General features: G+C 39.8%; 1 protein-coding gene across 1 annotated transcript in view; it reads left to right on the top strand.

The window, feature by feature from the left end:
- The window catches only part of KLHL14 (kelch like family member 14), a 104182-nt gene that overhangs the window by 67835 nt on the left and 14989 nt on the right, over nucleotides 1-21358 (top strand). The window contains exons 3-4 of the mRNA XM_060613555.3: nucleotides 10545-10634; nucleotides 18998-19076. Of these exons, the coding sequence (XP_060469538.3) occupies nucleotides 10545-10634; nucleotides 18998-19076 (169 nt within the window). The remainder of the gene's footprint in view (nucleotides 1-10544; nucleotides 10635-18997; nucleotides 19077-21358) is intronic.

Below are 21358 nucleotides of genomic sequence, written 5' to 3'. Positions count from 1 at the left end.
GCCTAAATTCCAAGACAGGAAAAGTGCCAAATATTCATGCACATTCATAAATATATTTATAAGTAAATATCACTTAGCATCCAATGACTGTCTAGTTTTGCCAGTAAAAAATGGTGCCAAAAAAAGGTGAAAAAGCAACTTCAGTATTCATAGTTTTTCCCTACCGGTCTCTCTCTTTAGATCCACACTGTTACAATTCTCCACTTTTCCCCAGAAATACAGATTTCAGAACTTTCTCAAGACAGTTCTAGGTGCCTTTCCATGGCAAATACCACCCAACTTGGGCTCATCTCCTAAGACCATGGGCTGCACTTTAATTTCTTTTGTGTGTCATAAGCTATTGACTTTGTATAATTGTCACTGCTAGGCTCAACTGCCCTAGTATTTCCCACATTTGACACACACAACCTTGTGTGAATGTACACAGACACACACCATGAAATGGCCATGGAAGGAATGTATAGCAAATCCTTCTGAATCCTTGCAGTGAAATTTCCTTTGAAGTCAAATAAGTGCAATAGCATAATAACACAAGAGCAAATGCAGTGAAGGATGGTCTGCAAGAAACAAAAGTATTGTTGGCTGTTCTGATAATCCTACCAACTGCTTCTGGAACTAGCAGGTGACTGCAAATGTTGGGAGAGACTTAATTAGAGCAGAGACCATTACTGCCGGTTGTCTAAGGAGAGAGTGCTGCAGAGGGAATCTGAGTTGGGCCATAGGACAGCTGCCTAAAAAGACAGCACAGATAATGGTCCATCCCTTTTATTTGTTCCCACATTCCGCAAACACGTTTCCTCAATTTGGAAATTGATCCAATTTTAATAATCAGTTTTTATAAAATACTCTAACAAAAATAAAAATAACGTCACCGGCGTCTAGTCCAGGTTCTGGCACATGGGAAGAGCTCAATAAATATGTCTTGAATCGATATTCCTTTTTCTGACAATGACTTTGGCTGCTGTGACAACTTGGAAAATGCATTTTTAGCCTTATGATTTAGCTTAAGCCTCTCTTTCTCCCTGAAGTTTTAGTCATTTCCTCCCTGGAACTTCTATTGCTCCTCTCCAAGAGCACCGTGTGTCCTGTTTCCCTGTTCGTATGTTCTCTTACACTGTGAGATCTGGAATACAGGAATGGCGTCCTGGAGTTTAGCACAGTGACTACTAGTTCTTTAATACATGTTTTTGAATCAAATCAACGAAAAAATAGTTGATCGACAAGTGATCTTGATATCTCATGGGTTTTAATGTGAACCACTAGTGCTCACTTTCCAATATTGAGTTTATGTGATCTACACCAAAAACACTCTTCTTTGTAAATCCTCATCATACGGACCACACCCATTCCCTTCCTCCTGCCCTCAGTAATTTGGGACAAGGGGGCCATCATCTAAAAGGCTTCAAACTATTTGACAATCATATTTGCTACCCTATTGTCATACTGTCCAAAGTAATTAGTTGCAGCTCCCTTGATTTTCATCAAAGGTCTTATTTTCACAGCTTGAAATAATATGTGGTGCTCTGCTACTTTAATTCATTTAAAGAGCTTACTAATTTTTTAGTGAGACTTTTTAGGTGTAGAATGAAAAATGCAATTTCTCACTCCCCGCCCCCCCCCCCCCCCCCGAAAGATAAGATCAGGAAACCATTGCATTGGCTCATAGGAAGGGGTAAACATCAAGGCACACACATGTTTCATCAACCTGTCCCTGAAAACACGACACTTTATAAAGCAGAAAAAAAACCCACAAAACTATTGGAAGAGATTGCAACTTTTATTCCCAAAGATATTTTTATTTTCCAAAAGGAGAAAATCAAACTACATTTAATTTCTAACTAACATGCCAGGAAGTATCCAAAATTGAATAGTTGATATGGTAAAACACAGTCATAATTTAGGAACAAATTAGTGAAAATATTCTAATTAAAATAAAAATAAGGCTTTGAAAGTCAGTTTTGCTTAAATAGATAATAGAAGTCTTATTTTAAGCTGGTTGTTAGTGTGTCCCCAGAGCTCAGAACTAAAACCGTAAATCAACAAGGATTTATTGAAAACCTTTGACCTTGGCACAATTAAATCTATGATAGCTCCTAAAGAAGTATGTCACAGTTTTTGAGGAACTTACAAACCTTCTTTGTGTAAAACATAAGTATTGCTTATAGGGTGACATCTCTTCTAAAAGTCATCTAAGGCACCTCTTCCTCTCTCTCTTCCCTTTCTTCCTTCAACCCCTCTCTCCTCCACATCTTCTGGGACTCACATTTTTCACATCCACCAAAGAAGTAAATTTCACCATCTCCTTTAGTTAGCATCCATTCATTCATGCTGCTAACATTTATTGATTAACCAGCATTTCTAATTAATGTATTAGGTATAAAAGCTATGGCAATGCCTGGGTACTATGTATTGGGCATAAAGCTATAAAGATGACAGTCTGGCCTCAAGTTGCTCACAGATCCTTTAGTGGTAGCAAACAAAAGACAGGCAATTTTAATATACTGTGTCATGACTTGTCAAGTGTACAATAAAGGCATGTGTTTAGCACCATCGTTGCAAGGTACGGGAAGTAACAAAGCAATGCTCACTGTCAGGAAAACTCTTACCTGAGCTATAATTTTGAACTGTAAGACAGAAAACAGCCTCTCTTGGTTCCTGCACAACTTCCAAAACCTAATACACATGTACTTTTTTCAGAAAAAAAAATATATATAAATATAAATAACTCACTCCAATAATTTTGTTTCCTATGGGACTATGGGATCCTGGCTCAGGGTGTGCAGAACAAGTTGGGGATGAGGGAGAAAGTGTTGGTAACCTTTGGGTTAATTCAGAGCATCGACCCACTCACCACTGAACTCAGACCATGTAGACTTCTTACAGGGCTTAATTTTCCAGATTAGTTGTCCACAGTGATCAAGTGTTCCCCAAATTCACAAACTACTGTTGGTAGTTTACAGAAATAGAACAGTCCAAATATGACATAAAAAAAAGTAATAGAGCCTTTTCTGTGGATTATTTATTCAATAGTATCTATCAAACACCTGCTTCATCCAAGATGTTTTATTATGTATCTGTCTCTGTCACCAGGGAGTCATTGGCCAAGTTGCTAAGTCTTCACAGAGGGTAGGATTAAACTAATAAGTTTTTAAATTATTTATGTTTCCCAATTACATTTATGATAAAGTTGAAGCAATTGTTTTTAAAAATTCCTATATGATCCTATGGCAAGGAAGGAATACTCATTCAATATTATTAAAGTGGGGCATCTTTCTTTTATGTTGTTTGTTTTCAACAGCATGTAATTGCTATTTGAATTTGCTTCAAGGAATAAATATTTTACAAATATATATTCTAGCAACATCATCCTTCCAGAATATCTTTTATTTTGCCAGTCTAGATAGCTCCATAGAAAAGAACACATCAAAAACACAAATCACATAATTATAAGTAACATAAATTCTGATATCATGAAATGGAAAACTCAACAGAAAAAATAATATATGAAAAACATTTTAAATTTATGAAAAGATGTTCAACCTCTAGCATAATGAAATATGTACATATTTACATTTTAACTTGGTATCAATTGTTCACCTACCATATTGGCAAAGATACAAATGTAAAAAGGGGTACAGTGTAACAATATCCAACAAAATCTAAAATGCAGCCATAGTTTGGCCCAGAAATTTCCATGGAAGAAAATCAATCCTACAGATGAACTCCTGTGTATGCATGCTGTGTACCTACAAGGACATAGCAGGGCACCATTGGAGCAAAACCCTTCAATACATGTCCCTGCTCTCCATCCCTAGCACTGCTTCCCAATCAGGTGTCTGTCATCTCTCACCCCGATGACAGACAGGGTGCCCTACCCAGTCTCCCTCTTTCCCCTCTTTCACTCCCATATCTACAAGAGCCAGAGTAATGTTTATAAACATACACCAGATTATGTCATTCAGCTGCTTAAACCGCCCCCACCCCCCAATGCCTTTCCATCATGCTAAGAATGAAATCCACACCACTTACCTTGGCCTATGAAGACCTATCTACCCAGCCTCTGCCTGCCTCCTGACTCCATCCCATAACCTCAGAGTTCCAGACACAGAGGCTTCCGTGGGCCTCTCAGGCACATCCAGCTCATTTGTGCTTTGGGGTCTCTGCATGGACTCCTGGCCCTTGTTTTAGAGTGGCACCTCCCTGTCACCCTTCATACTCTATCTTAAATGCCATTCCCCAGCCACCCCGGGTGGAACAATAACCAGGCACTCCTTCTGTAACACATCATCCCATTTTCTTTCTCCTGATGTCATCTATTTTCATTTGGCCGTGTTCCTGTTCATTATGTATTTGTTTACATACTTCTTTCCCCTGTAATGTAAGCTCTATGCGAGCTTAGTTCCCTGCTGCATTATCAGCAACCAGAAAAGTGTCTGCACATAATGAGTGTTGAATAAATGCTTGGTGAATGAATTAAGAATGGAATACAGGGGCGCCTGGGTGGCGCAGTCGGTTAAGCGTCCGACTTCAGCCAGGTCACGATCTCGCGGTCCGTGAGTTCGAGCCCCGCGTCAGGCTCTGGGCTGATGGCTTGGAGCCTGGAGCCTGTTTCCGATTCTGTGTCTCCCTCTCTCTCTGCCCCTCCCCCGTTCATGCTCTGTCTCTCTCTGTCCCAAAAATAAATAAAAAATGTTAAAATAAAATAAAATAAAAAAAAAAAAAAAAAAAAAAAGAATGGAATACATTATAGGATCCCCATCAAACGGAACACTGTGCGGCCATTAAAAAAAAAAAAGAATCCAGTGGTGGACAACCCAAGTATTCTCTTCAGAGGAGGCCTGCATCCTTGCACCTGGCCTGCCCTTGGTCTCCCACCGAGACCTCATCTTGGTCTGATCTGTTAAGAGATCCACACTACTCTGTTTTCTCACATATATGTCAAAGCAATATCTATCTCTTCCAGTACAAAGTAGGTATCATTCTCAACCACAGATTTTCATGAACATCCAAAGAAGAGATACCATAAGGCTAAACCAAGTTTATAGGATTGCTAAATAAATAGTTACTGAATGCCTCTCTGATCTGGTCTTGTGTTCTGGAATCATTCCACGCCCATGCCTCAAGGCCTTTGTGTTTGTTATTCCTGCACCTTTACCCTGCATGGTTTCCTGGCTCTCCTCAGGCAGTTTGAGATGAGTCAAAAGTCTCCTCACAAAGGCCTTCCTTAACCACTATCACCATCCCCCCACCCTGTCACTCTCTCTCTTCTGACCCTGCGTTACTTGTCTTCATTGCACCTATCATTTGAAACAAAAGTGTCTGTTTATTTGTGTACTTGTTCACTACGTGCTTCCCCTGACTAGCATGTTCCTTGATGCTGTTTTCCGCTACGACCACCCCAGCAGGTAGGACATTGCCTGGCATAGAGTAGCAGCTGGACAAATATTTGATTGGCAGAGAAAGAGTAAGTGAATGCATTCTTGAGTGCAAAAAGAAGGGTACTAAACAGTATGTCCATTGTATTAAAGGAAATGACTCCTATCTATATAAACTCTCTGAAAGGAAAATCCAAGAACATAGTAATGGTGATAGTCTCTCTGGTAGGAACTGAAAACCAGAAGCACAGGCATAGGAGGAAAACTTACTGGTCCTGCATATCTTTACTTTTTATAAGATTGTATTTTTACCATGGGCATTAATTTTTTTTTACCTAAGAAGTATGTCATAGTTGACAGTTTTGCAAGTCTATATTTTTGAGGCCAACAGAAAACCAAGGCCCCCATAAATGTTACAGCAAAATGATAAGCATTCAGTAACTATTTATTTAGCAATCCTTTAAACTTGGCTTAGCCATATGCAATCTCTTCTTTGGATGTTCATGACCATCTGTGGTTGAGAATGATACCTATACTTTCTGCTGGAAGAGATATATACTGCTTTGACATATATGTGAGAAAACAGAGTAGTGTGGATCTCTTAACAGAATAAGACCTTCATAAATACAAGCCCCCTACATGTTTTGCATGTCAGGAAAAGGGCCTTTGTGCCCAAGATACTTTGAATCTGCTTGCAGGGTTAACTATGACCTCATTGTTTTTTAAAAAAATAAAAGCTCTCTGCCAGTAGACTCTACCAATCCTTAACTGGCTAACTTGTTCAGTGTTTTCCTGGCTTTATCAAACAACGATATCTTATTTTAAGAAAACCAACTATTTGAATATCTGGATTTATAAAAAGAAAATTTTGTAGGAGTATCCACTTGCTCTAATTAAGGGTTCCTTCCAATATGAAAATAATAAACTTTTAAGACATGATTCAATGCAAAAAATTATGCAGAAATTTCAGGAACACCATCATTGAACACGCAGGTACTCAGTAATTACTTGCTGGTTGGATGAACATACCTATTGAAAATCAGTAGAGTGAAATGGACAAGAACGTGGGTTGGGATCCAGTTATCCCTGTGTTTGGATTCTCTCTGTGCTGTTCATTAGCTGAGTATGACCTTCAACAAGTGACTTAACCTCTCAAGGCCTCAGTATTTTTCATAAAGTGAATGAGTAATGCCTCCCTTGGAGTTAGTTTTATTAAATCAAAGATATCAGTAAATAAAATATTGGTACATTTTATCAGGCATTATATTTTATCGTGCATTATAATATCAGATATTATTTCATTTACCTAATTTCTGCTTGCCTGAGTGGACACAAGGGAATGGCAAAAACAAAACACAAGTGTTATATTCTCGGAGATACAATATAGGTAACTATACATGAATACCATGACATATTTCATTTCTTTATCTATATCTATAGCACCTGAACCATGCCTGGCACATGGTAAATGTTTGGTAAATGGTGGTTAGTATTATGAAAGGTAACACGAAATACTCTGAGGGTTTGACTGTCCATTTTCATATCCACGAAGACCAACTCTGTACATAACACTCCAGGACATTTTATTGCACTGGTACAGGGAAGGGTAAAAGAATCTGTGTAACTGAAATTTTTTTTTATGGCCTTAAAATTATGGGGAAACAATTAACAGGTACATAAGTAAATTGTGACAGCTTGTAACAATTGCTAACATCTACCGTGTGGGTGATGATTAATCATTCTGCAGAGTAAATACTGTGACTTAATATCCTCTCCAAGTTAATTTTATAGTACTACCTGCTTCCTACTTTCTTAATTAAAAATACTAAATGTAAATGTTTTATTTAACTCTCCAGACTAGAATAGAGTATCACGTGTTTGGAGCAGGAAAGGGGAAAATGATACAAATTGCTTCCAATTTAGAGACTAAATGAACGTATCCCTTCAGGTGACCAAAGGTTTCTTCTTTTTCAGTTTTCTGACTTTTTTTCCTTCCTTTTCCTTCTGGCATTTCGAGTTTGTTTAATAAAGTTTAGAATTCTCACAAAGGGCCTTATAAACACGTGTTATGAGATTTTAAATTTGATTTGAAAGTGCCTCTCTCCTACTCCCTCCGAGTAAAGTGACCTTTTTAAATGGAGGGAAGTGGGTTTAGATGACAGTCATGATAAATGCGGTCATGTTCACTCAATAAAATAAGGCCCAGTGCATTTGAGGATAAATCAGTGAAATGTACAGCCCCACCTGTCTGTCTCCATCATTCATTTCCACTGTCACTTTCACAGCGGCTGATGGATCACAGTTGCTGTAAAATTAGACAGCCTTTAATCTCATTTCATCCTGATTAGCTTCTCTTTACCCTTTCCCTCTAACTCACTGACTGACACGCTAAAAACTCGCACTGGGCTGTATATGAACATGAGTACAAACTTCTCCTCCAATTCCTGCTTGTGAGGGCGAGGCTGGTGTCCACCTCTCGAGAAATCTGGAAAGGGTCATGCATGTATCCCTTGTTATTTAAAAAGTAATCAAATACGTGCAGTACCAGCGCCATTTTAAACAGATGTTTGCTCATGCTTACTGCCCTATTTATTTTGCTTTCCTTCAGGTTTAATCCGAAGTCAAATGAGGTCTTTTACAAAACTCAAACATTGATTTAATATAGATTTTTTCTAATAAATTTGGAACGTTTCACATTCAGAATAATTTCAAAGAGTTATTTGTGTGTATTTATAGCCTCGATTCACGGTAATAATTTAGAAAAGACAATAATTCAGGAACGAGAGTACTAAAATACGCAGCCAAGAAATACAGCATACAAGGTTTAAAAACAAGAGTAAAAAATGAGGATGCCTTCAACAGCCTTTATATTAGGACTGCAAAGACCTTCTCTCTTATTTTGAAGGTTCCAATAGTTAGTTTAGTGCAATAGTTTCATTTGTTTGCATAAAGCATAACAATAGGGGTAATCAAATGAGAAAGAGGCTTAAGAATAAATCATGTATTATTTCCTTCACTTAATTTCTGCTTGCCTGCATGGGAGCAAATAAATGGCAAGAACAAAACACAAGTGTTGTTATATTTTCAGAGATTGTGCTTCATTATCAAGCAGGACTTCTGGTTAAACAGATGATAATGCAGTTTTTCATTTTTATAAGATTTGGGGCTTGAACTGACCAAAAATTTAAATATTGAAAGAGTGGCAGTCATAAAGTCATTGGTTATAGTCAATGGCCCTATTCCTATCCTCAGGTCCCATGTGAATAGACACATGCAGATGATAACCCATGCTGTGAGTTTACACTGCCCAGCTGACATGATGGTGAACTGGAGTGGCACCAGACTGTTCACGATATACACAATATACATCATATATGAGCAGCATAGTTTGGTATTTGCTATTCTGGAACCAGCATCATAATCCAAACAATGATGTTTAGTTTAAAAAAAAAAAAAAAGGTGTTCAAAATGTATTTGATTTTAGTTGGTCAGTGAACTCAACATATATTCTGCCCCAGTAGATTCTGAGAAACTGTATGGTATCTCTGCAGAGCTATGTGGTTAAAAGCATTTTCCAAAGAGATAACTGAGGGTTGAGGGGCAAAAGGGCATCCCCAAGATGACTCCCTATGTCAATGACCTAATTAATAGACCGCACAAATCCATAGCACATCCAATTTCTACATTGTCCCAGAAATCAGGGGTTTCCATACCAAGGCCTCTAGCATTAGAAATATAAGTTTAAAAACAATGAATACGCACAGTAAAAAATAAATAACTCATAAAATAGCCCAAACACCTAAAATCCTTTAGTAAGAAGCTTAAATGATCTGATTCACTCTTTCCGAAGCTGTGTTATAGATTTCGAAGCTGTGCCTGTCCCTTGTTAATTTTATTTACATATGTTAGCCAGCATAAGTGCATTCTGAGAAAAAGAAAAGATGATAAACACAAAATGAAATGAGAGACATATATCATCCCAAATAAGTTGGGTCTAGGATAGGCTCTGTCTCTTTCGGCATTGGCAAAAGAGCACAGAGGAAGAGCTGGCCCTGACTCATATTGATTTCCCACTGCACTGGTTTCTTAAGTGCTCTGTTGATCCGTGTCAAGCAATAAGTTCTCTGCCTGAACATGCACATCACCTCCCCATTTGTCCTCACCTAGATTTAAGGTGCCCATATGATGAGCCGAACAAGGACATCATTTTTCCTACTGGGTGTCACTGGGTCCAAACCACTGCATGTGATGTGATAACTAATTCTGCTCGAGTTTACATTTGCCATATGATATTACAATAGCAGCCACCAACACTGCACAGCACATGGGGTGACAGGGCTGTCCTATTCATACTGTGTGTGTCTCCCAAAAGAAAATGTAAATGAGAACAAACACAGAGCAACCGGGGCTTTGGTGGGTTTCTGAATAACACCCCCCTCCTGACACCAACCACATTGGGGCAGGGCGAAGGGCGAGACCAGGGGAACGGATGGATATTTGTGATGTTCCTGACAGTTTTTATCTTCGTTACAGAAGAGCTCCTAAGCAGATAGATAGAAAATGTGTGATTGTGCTGCTAATGACATTGTACAGGAAATTAAGCGTATACATTTGGAGAAGGCATTAAATCAGCAGGACCTTAATTTAAAAACTTAAAACTGTATGGAAATTCAGCTTGCTCATTGCTGTGGAATAGAAAGCTACCAAGCACCCTGAGTCTGTTTATGGAAAGATTGCCAGCAAACCAAGTTTGGGCAGAGCATCTTAACGGCTCCAAGCGCGTGCAGGGTTATTTCTTCCAAGAAGTAACCCCCAGCCCTGACCATTTGGGACTATCAGTCATTGCTTTAGAATGCGATCCCCATCATCGGGCAGGTGAGGACAACTTAAGACTCGAAAGCCGCAAGACAGGTTGTTCTTGACTAATTTGTGGAATAACATTATGTAAAATTAATCAAAAGGGGCTGGGTTTGAAATTGCTGTGAACACACGGCTGAACCACTGGAGACCGGCGGGTGTCCCGCTCTGTGGCTGCTGCTGTCTTCTTCCTTCCGACTTACTCTCACATTTGACACCCTTTGGTGGAAGCAAATAACTAGTGAGCCAAGGTCTCAAGTCCTAAGATGGAGAATTTCATGCGTCTTTTCTTTTCTCCCCCCTCCATTCCAGTTATGCCGTACAACAGCGCCCACCACTGCGTTGTGGAGGTAGAAAACTTCTTGTTTGTGCTGGGTGGAGAGGACCAATGGAACCCCAATGGTAACTATTGAACTGCTCAATAGTAGGTGCGCAACGAGCATGTGCGTCGTGGAAGGCACTGGTGGCAGCCTGTTTTGTGATTACTGTGGGAAATGCACTTCTGTGCGCAGGGACACACGAAGCAGTCGGTAAATTGGGCTGACGATTGGAGGGAGGGTCAACCGTTGAGCTGGCAGAGGACGCGCGCAGTGGAGCATTCGCTCATGGACCGTCTGGGGATTTGGCTTTGCAGTGACGCCCGGCCCCTCTCCTTATCCGTCCCCTGAGGAACGTCACAAACATAAGCACAGACTCCCCAGAGGCAGGTAGCAAGCTGCAGCTATTAAGAATTCTCACCACCTTCTCCACCACTTTCCTCCCGTTTTATCAGTGTAATAACGCAGTTTCAGTAGATAAGCGTCATGTGCAGTCCGAACTGAAGTGAACTTCACAGCTCAAGGTCTCTTGCAGCATTTCTTACTTGAGACCCATTCTAGTTGGGGCTCCTTTCGAAGACTATCCACCATCCTCCCTGTGGATGTGGTTACTTGATAAATTCCTCGCAAAGAGAAATTGGACACGTTTAGCACCGCTCCCAAGCCAGCCCAGGGAGAACACCGTGCCTTGCCGAATACGCAAAATTATCAAGATATTTTTGGAACTCCTGCACGTGAAGGAGGGGTTGCAGTTGTAGCCTTCTGTGTAACAGAGATTATTATGACTGAGAAACCGTAAAACAGCTTGCAGGTACACATTTTTACTTTAAAACCCCAGAACATCCAAGTGAAATTATGTATACTGCATATATTTTATTGTGAATGCTCTCTTTCAGCATCTGCACCAAGGCAAATTATAGAAAATTGTTACATCTGTTCACTCTAGAAAATCTTAAAGGAAAACAACCCGGCCACCCTCCAAGAACGTTTCTTTGAAGAGAGCAGGACGTTCTTTCCCAAAACCTGCAGCTTTGTTGGTTCCTATCCAAAGAGGACAGTTCCTGGGCTTTGTGAGACACAGGTTTAGAACAGGAGCAAAAATGATATTTAATATCTCTCCTCTAACTTACCTTTGCAATGACAGGCTTGACGTGTTCCCCGCCCTGAAAACACCACTGGCATATATACAATCCACTGTAACTCCCCATTACTATTTCACCTGTTCTCCCTCCAACGTAATTTGAACTGAATAGAGTCTTTGTAAGTCAACAGTGCACAGCCATCAGGTTTATCTAAGCAAAGTATCTACAGAACATTCTTTTTGAAGGCCAGATTAAAATGAACACATGACAAGAGAAGGCTGCAAAGTCCTCTTTCTGGTGACACTGTTCTCTTAGCCCATCTCCCTTCCCAGTTCCTGTAGGTCTCTTTTAAAATGCCAGTCTTGGGTGCCTGTGTGGCTCAGTGGGTTAAGCATCTGATTTTGGCTCAGGTCACGATCTCACGGTTCGTGAGTTCGAGTCCCACATCGAAGCCCTGCTTCAGGTGAACACGAGCCCCACTTTGGGGGAGCCCCACTTCTCTCTCTTTCTCTGCCCCTCGCACACTTGCTCCCTCTCTCTCTCTCTCTGTCTCTCAAAAAATAAAAATAAAGTAAAATAAAATAATGAAATGAAATGAAATGAAATGAAATGAAATGAAATGAAATGAAATTAAAAGGTACCAGTCTTGGTGCAACCATTTAGTTTTCACAAAACACTATGAACTTCCCATTCCTCTAAGACAGACTTTTTCAGCAACACAGAAAACCTGCTCCCCGGTTATGCTCTCTCCTCCTCAAAATAACCTATAACTGCTTACTGTTCAACTTTCTATCAAACACAGCTGAGAGGTTGGGTGGGGCGATAAGGAATAGCATCATGGACATATTCCTTCCTCTAGGCTGGAGAGTCCAGGTGTTATCTCTGAACTAATTCAGAGTCCCACAAAACTGTGCCATTGGACTTCAGTGACTTGCCTCCCCCCACGCCTGAGATGAACAGGAATTCATTTTAAAGGCCTCAGTGAATATGCTGTGACCAAATACTGTAGAAAACACAGCATCGCATTTACTGCAGGGACATCTGTCACTCACCACTCGGCGTGTCCCATGTGGAGACCCATGTGACAAAATCTTGCCAGACCACAACACTGAGTCACTGTGTGCTTTTGAAAATTACCACTAATGCATTTGTATGGTTTACCGTTTCCCTCCTTTTTTGCTTTAGCCACTAGGAGACTCAGAATTGAATTTTAGTAAAACTTTCATTACTGCATTTTAATTTTATGTTTACTCTCAATATGGGCCTAGCAGCTAACTCTGTGTCTGTAAGACCCCCTTTTAGAGCTGTGGGAGTCCTACCTGCAAAGTTGAGTCATTCTGTCCCTGCCATGTGTGGCATGTGAAGTCACTTGTATAGAGCTGGGCAAATGCTGATGAACCACTGATTTGGCTCCCCTAAACAGAGAATTGGTCACATCAGGAGGCAAGCGGGCAAGTCTTCCCGTCAATCATTCAGTCATTGGCGGGGGCCTTCCCCCCACGTCAGGGAGGAGGGCAGGCAGGGACACGGCCTGTACAGCTGAGAGCGGTTCTCCAGAGAGGGAACGGCGGTGACAATGAGCAACCTGGACGACAACCGTCTGGTCAACCATAGCCAACTCTTTCTTCTTTTTCTTTTTTTTCTTTTTAAACCATTAGCAGTAGTATTTGTTGAGTACTAATTATTTCCCAGAAATTTGCTAAGCACTCACCTGCACCATTTTACCGAGTCTCACAACCATCCCAAGAAGTCTGTCCCATGATTCTTCTAGTTTTACTATGAGGAGTCTAAGCCTGAAGAGGGGAAATAACTGGCCAGCACGTACAGTTTGAACGAAGATGGGCTGATTCCAGTGTAGGTCTGTCTGACTCCAGAGCCATATTTCACGACAATTCCCCCTCACACAAACATACGGATTTTGTTTAATATTAAATAACAATCACGTTTTTGCCTTTGATATTTTGAAATAAAGTCAGTGTTGTATTGCAGTGGAAAGGGCCCTTATTCTCAAAGAATCTTCATCACTTCTGATTTAGAGAACCACGAAGGGGCTCAATCATCTCAAAAAAATGGGATTTTCATACTATAATACATTTTGCAATTAAAAAGTAAGCAGTTAATACCAAAATTTATAAAGAATATCAATCTGATGATAATATATAACATGCTTTAATTTCATTGCTACTAGGGAGGAAAAATTAAAAATCCATGAATTCAAATATTCTGGATATGTCAGTTCCAAAGATGAAATCTTAAGTTAAACTTTAGTTCTTACAAAAATGGTGCCTGAGATGCATGTCTTTGAATGAAATTCAAAATTGTTAAATTTAACACATGCTCATAAAACACGTATGTACTCATAAAATACAAATATAATTTCATTTATCTATTGTCTTAATTACAAGACAATTTGAAATCATAAAACATATTAGTTACTAGAAGTTTAAGCAGGATACATACGTTTTTAAGTTTATTTATTCTGAGAGGGGTGGGTAGGGGCAGAGAGGTAAAGAGAGAGAGAATCCCAAGCAGGCTCTACACTATCAGTGCAGAGCTCAAAATCACGAACCGTGATATCATGACCTGAGCCGAAATTAAGAGTCTGACACTTAACTGACTGAGCCACCCAGGTGCTCCCATTTTTTTTTCTACTCAGCTAGAGATATTAACTCCTATTAACTCCCTTCACATCATTAGTGATAGGAATGCATTATAATATTTTAATACATATGCATCTATCCTCTCACTGCCCCAGCTTACAGAAAACCAATTTACATTTGTCACTTACTGATGATTGGCTCCCAAAAACACTGCCTGTAGGGAACTTCCTTCCCTCCCCCCTCCTTCTTTTTCCCCCATGTCTGAAAACTGCCACCCATGCTCCATTTTACCTATCACCTAAGGGGTAGTCAACAAACCTGTCTGGTGACAGGGCATCACCACAAAAAAGAGAAGAATTGGGAGAAGAATTAGGAAAAAGTAGAAAAGATGAGAAGGAACTAAAGGAGTGAAGTAACCAAAAATTCTTAAGCTGCTGGTAGAGTCCAATAGAAGCCATAAGAAGGAACAAGTTATTTCTTTTGAGCTCACCTTCCTCACTCTACCACATTCATTTCTTCTGAGGTTCATTACCCCTCACCACATCCTTTGCCATCTCCAGAATGCCTTCCTTCTTTTTCTGTCCCCAGTCCTCCATCCTTACCTCTCCTTCACACCAATGACTCTGCCCCTGGAAATTCTTCATCCACATCCACATCCATATCACACCAGTCCTTGCTTAGCCTTTTCTCTGAGTGAAGGCCACTACCAATACAACCAAAGCACAATTGCTAATTTCTGCCACCACTGCTCAGCATGTGAAGGCACTCTGCCCCATTGCTAAAAGGAGGCAGATGTCTTCCTCTAAGTGGAAATTCTAAACAAAACTTCAAAAAGAAACATTCTTATATATGGGGGGTATGCTCTACATTCCTATTAACAGCATTTATCTTCAGATTCTTTTGGAACCTTGAAACCTACTAAGAATATTTTTTTCTAGAATAAAGTGATTACAAATTCTGCAAAAACTCCCTTAGAAACCAACTCTAGACATAATTCTTCCTTGAGCTGGAGCCTCTCTTTGTGGAATCCAAATTTTGGGGGTCATTCTCACTCCTGGAACTCTTAACTCTTTCTGTACACCTCCAAATCAAACTTAATTTACCATCCAATCACACTATCCAGACTCTCACAAGATCCTTAGAACTCATAATATCACGTCCACAAAATCCTCAGAATCCTTCAACTCTCCTCTTAATGATCGCTTCCATTCTTTTCTAATCAAAACCTGGCTATCTTCTGAGAATACTCTTTTCCCAGCCACCCTCTCTAATGGGGACTGCATGGCTCCACCACCTGAGCCCAGAACTTCTTATTATTGGAGGCAGGTAGCTTTTCTACTATCTCTTTATTGTCACTCCCATAACCTTAAAATCCATCACTGTAAAGAATATCTTCAGGGTTTTTTTTTTTTACCTTCTGCCCTCTCATGTGGCAGCTAGCCACAGTAATCCTGGAAATGACACCTCCTTCACTCTACCCTACTAGTTTTTCACTGTCCATCATCCTCTGATGTCCTTACCTCCCTCCTTACTGGGTTTATAGTCTAGTGCCCATTCCTATGATTACCTTAGCACGTACACCTGCAGTCCTTGCATCCACCTCTCCTTTCATTATACTCTCCTGGTAAAGCCCTGGCCCTGGTTAAACCCAACTCCCTTCCACCTCTTCCCTCTCCTGAGCAACTAAATGTGGATGTAGAAAACCACAGAGCCACACTGGCTGCTAATGAACCATGCTCACTACTGGCCAACTCCACTAAACTTCCCTGGTCAATATACTCTTCCACCCTCCAAGTTAACTCTCTCACACTTTCTCTCTCTTCAAATGCCTCTTTCTCCAAAACCTCTCTCTGCACTCTCAGCTGATGGCCTTGCCTCTTAATTCAAAGAAAATAGAAGCAATCAGAAGATAAAATCTTCATCTTGCTACTACCAAATCTGTTCACTTCCCACCATTGCTACCCATGTATTTTATCTTCCCTCCTATTTTTGTTTCTGCTTCAACCTAAGGCCTATTTCTCATTCCCTCTTGCCTTGTCCCTCAAGGACTTTCCGGTATTTCTGGACTTAAAAATACAATCAAACTACCAAAAAAACCTATTTTTGATGCTGCATCCTCCAGCTATAATCTACTCCTTCCCGTGGCAAAATCCTAAGAAGCATTGCCTTCCTCTTGCATCTGTTTTCTTAGATCTTAGTCAATCTTGTCAAGACTACCATCAGCCTCCATGTTGCCAAATACTATGGTCAATTGTCAGTTGTTCGCTCCTCTTTTTGAAGTACTATTTGACATGGCTTCCAAAATATCATACTTTTCGCTCCTGTCTCTGACAATTCCTTTCCTTTGCTGGTTTTTCTTCTTGTACTCCAGGGCTCTTTCTCAGGACTCTTATTTTCCATGCCCATACCCTCTGTCTAAAGGGTTTTATTTTGTTCTATGATTTTAAATAATATCTCTAGACTAATGGCTCCAAAATTTGCATCTGCAGCCTCATTGAGCTAGTGGCCTACCATATACTTCTACTTTGAGACCCTATAGTCTCTCAAGGTTAAGTCCACAACAGGACTAATGGTTTCTCTTCCTAATCCTCAAATTCCTCTTGCCTGGTCTTCCGTACTTCAGCAAATTTCATGGCCTTCCATCTAGTTACTCAGGCTCAACATCTGGCAGCCATCCTTAATTGCTTACTTTTTCTCATACCAATATTCAGTCTATCTGAAAATTTTATCGGCACTGCCCATACAATAGATCCCAACATATCTTAATGCCTCCACCTTCATTCAAGCCTCCATCAGCTCTTGCCTTGACTTTTTTTTTTTTAATTTTTTTTAACGTTTATTTATTTTTGAGACAGAGACAGAGCATGAACGGGGCGGGTCAGAGAGAGAGGGAGACACAGAATCTGAAACAGGCTCCAGGCTCTGAGCGGTCAGCACAGAGCCCGACGTGGGGCTTGAACTCATGGACCGCGAGATCATGACCTGAGCCGAAGTCGGCCACTCAACCGACTGAGCCACCCAGGCACCCCTTGCCTTGACTTTTATAATGGCCTCCTGATAGCTCCCTTGCTTTCAGAGTGGCCCCTTTACAGTCTGTTCTTCACACAATAGCCAGAGTGATCTTTGTAAGAGATAAATTAGGCCATGTTTTTTATTTGCTCAAAACCCTCCAACGACTTCCTACTATTCTTATAACAGAAGACACAATCCTGCACCAGTCCACAAGGCACACTGTGTTCTGGTCCTTGATATGCTTCTGACTTCTGTCTAAGTCACCCCAGTATTCTTGCTGGATTTGAACTCATGGCCAACCCCTGGGACTTCCTACTCACCAAGCCCACTGTGTGAGAGGCTCATTCTGCAGAGAACATCTGTAGGCAGGTAACCATTCTATTTAAACTAGCCTGCCCCCTATCAATCCTTGCTTTATAACATTCGTCTCTACTTGAAAATATATATTTCTTTATTCATTTACAAGAACAGGGATTTTCCTTTTTTGTTCACCAATATATTCTCAGAACCTGGAGCACATAAGACATACAATAAATGCTCAAAATATATTTATGCAATTAATAATTGTGTTGGATAGACACAAGCATGTACACACACACACACACACACACACACACACTCTTATCTGTTTATTCCTGTGGTGAAGTTTAGTACCTGTATTTCAATGTTTAGTTTTACATATATGAACAAAAACATTTTCAGAGTTAACACTTCAGGTGTTATAGATGATTGTCATCTCAGGTGCTACACAGAAAATGGAATACAGTCTTTCACTTCCATTTCTTGCTTTGGTGTCAATCTATATGTAAAATAGGATTCATTTTAATACCTTAAAGGCACTGCTGTGCTTCCTAGGCACAACAGAGGGGAAAAGCTGGTTCACCAGCTATGAGGACTCATGTTTCCCACTTCAGCACATGTACCTGCAACCATGCTTCCCCCAAATACACACACACAGAACTTACGTGACGTGAATGGACTAAAACTGATTTCCTAATGCAAACTCTCACTGAAGTGATTGCTGTTATTTCCATGGGGAGAGGGCTAGGAACCACTCCCCAAGAACCACTGCTAGGTTCTTGGATCATTTAAAAAAAAAAAAAAGGATCTAACCACAGATATTACACAAGTTAGTCTCTAGAACAGGGGTGCCTGGGTGGCTCAGTCAGTTAAGTGTCCAACTTCGGCTCAGGTCATGATCTCATGGTTCATGGGTTCGAGCCCCACATCAGGCTCTGTGCTGACAGCTCAGAGACGGGAGCCTGCTTCTGATTCTGTGTCTCCCTCTCTCTCTGCCCCTCCCCTGCTCATGCTGTCTCTCAAAAATAAATAAATGTAAAAAAAAAAAAAAACTTTTTAAAAAGTCTCTGGAACTGATTATTTACAGACAATAGGTTCCTATTTTTAAAACACAAAAATACCAAAATTCAGAAAATTTCCCCCTAACTTTGTGGTAAAACTGGTTTGGTAAACATACTTGCTTTTATCATAATGGCTGATTTAGTTTTGTTCTGACTCATTCCAAAAAATGAAAGAAAGAGAAGATGGAGTGGAAAAGAAGAAAAAGGAAAAATATTTGAGGTGGCACATTTATTCTTCTACTGACCTACTGCTTCTCAGACTGGGCTAACTAGTCCCCCTACTTAATTCATGTGTGTGTTAAACCTGAAAACAGACACATCTTACAAACACTATTAGATGTGCAAAACAACAAAGGAAACTAAGTTTTAAATGTCTCACATATATATTTACAGGAAAACACAGTACAAATTTTGTCAGTCGATATGATCCTCGATTTAATAGCTGGATACAACTTCCACCCATGCAAGAAAGGTAAGTGTTTGTTTCTTATGTCTGAAACATTTGTGGCTACTTTACAGGAAGCATAGATGCTGAATGGTTTCCTATCACAAATTATGCTAAATGGAGCCAAGGAAAGACATACGAGTCAAAATACAAAATTTGGCCTGGCCCATTTGGAATAACTCCTTTGTTAACTCAATGGGGAAAACTAATCAAGTAAATCAATTATTGGTCCTAATGTAGGAAGAGGAAAAAATGTATGATTGTCTTCCATTATTATATTACTTTGGTTTGTTGGCAAGTGGAGCTAAAATCTCACTGCCTATCCCACTTTTCTTGGTGATAATATATTTAAATCCTATAATTGGAAAAAAAAACCACCATTCTTACAATGGTATGCATTTTGATGCAGAAATTTCAGTCTTAAATTTTCAAGTCTCACTAACTCAAATCTTGTACATTTGCCCTCTCAACTATCCTCCCATTATACATTCAAGAACAGGTCATTTGCTAGCTTTAAAAAAAAAAAAAGAGTTTTGCAAAGTATCATCTCAGTTTTTTACATATTTGGTGCTCATCTCACCCCAGTCTCCTAGCGGCCAAGGGACGAGTGACTACTAACTATATTTATACTATAAATTTATTTATATACTATACTATATATATACTATATATACTATATATATACTATACTATATTTATATAGTATTTATTTAAATACTATATATTTATACTATATTTATACTATATTTTGCCTCTCCTGGTTGTTACCTACATAAGGCCACACTTTAATATGCATATGCAAATTCTCATGCTAAATTCTGAGCCCTTGATTCTTTTCAAATAATACTTCAGCATCCTCTTGAGCAAAGTATCCGATATAATTGCAATAAGCTGCAACCTATTGCTTCTTCTCAACTGAAGTATTTAAGAAATAACTTTCTTTCCTGTTTCCCTCATGACTCGTCACCTTAACATCTCGTTTATAAACATTCGATTAGATTGAATTACATCACTAAGATCCAATGGGGTCCTTCATAAATTCCAAGTTAAAAATAAGTTTTCGGATAATATCATTTATTCAAAAATGTGCATTCCTGCAGCAGGACAGTATGAATCTACGGTATGAGAAAGCTCCCTATCTAACCCTCTCTTCTCTATAAAAATATTAAAACCCTCTTTCGGGAGACTAAAAGCTATACACTGGAAACGATGAGGCACAATGTAAGAACCACAGACACTTTTGGGAATGTGCAGTTCCAAGGTACCTGAAGAAATGATTCTAAGTCAGTTAATATCCAGACAAAGTTCTCAGTCCTCCTCTCGTGCATACGTGCCTGCATAAAAGCCGCCTGATGTCCTCTCCACTGCACCTTGTTTCTCTCCCTTTGGGGTTATTTCCTGGTTGCTCTTATTGTGGCTGCATCACTCTACTCTTTAATCAAAACCATTCCAAAAAGTTTTCTTTAAGAAACATATTTTAAAAATGAATATCAATAATCTATTGGAAATGTCAGCATCTCATCACCGCGGTCCCCTTTGCTGGGGGGCTGCACACCACAATAATTAACCTTCACGCCTTCCGTTTGGGAGGCATAACTCACGTCGCGGTCAATTATCTCACTCTAGAGCCCCTAAGGATGAGAAGTATTGCTGCAAAACCTAATTAGTAATTTTTTTAAATGTGTATTGTTTACTTGATATTCTATAATGACTTCCTCTGAGGCACTATGGCCTATCATGGCAGGGTCCTACTTAGACAATTTTTAGCAGCTCATTGACCTGATAAAAAGACCTGCCATGGTCTGTCGGCGCCCGGCAGCCACCGTTGACAGGATGGACTGTTTAACGTTTCTTTCTAAGTCATTATGGTATATCATGTCAGGTCCCTAGTAAAAGAAGTTTTTTTTTAGATTTAGAACAATCAACTCGATAGACCAAATAAAGAGCTCCTTACAGAGCTGAGTGGGAAAAGGCAGATCTCACAAATGCCCAGTCAATCTTCTAGCTCCCTATCTCCTATGGGTTGGTTGACCCTGGCAACAATCCATAACCTAAAATGAAATTTTTCTGTCATTGCCAAGCCTCCATTCTAAGTAGCAAATACAGTCAGTTACCATCATGGCTTAATTGGTGAGCACACAAAGAAGAAAAAAAGAAAAAATATATATATGAGACACCCTTCAGATCTGAAGTTTCTTGAAACATTTAATTGAATTAATTGTACATTGTATAGATCATGAATCAGGCTCACCAGAAGTTCCCCCACCTCCCTCCTTCCATTCTTGGTACCAAACTGCTGAGAAGTTACC

The sequence above is a fragment of the Panthera onca genome, chromosome D3 (genome assembly GCF_046562875.1).
Source record: "Panthera onca isolate mPanOnc1 chromosome D3, mPanOnc1 haplotype 2, whole genome shotgun sequence".
In the NCBI taxonomy this organism is placed as follows: domain Eukaryota; kingdom Metazoa; phylum Chordata; class Mammalia; order Carnivora; family Felidae; genus Panthera; species Panthera onca.
The sequence above is the reverse complement of the archived record's forward strand: the minus strand, read 5'-3'. Positions and strand labels throughout refer to the sequence as shown.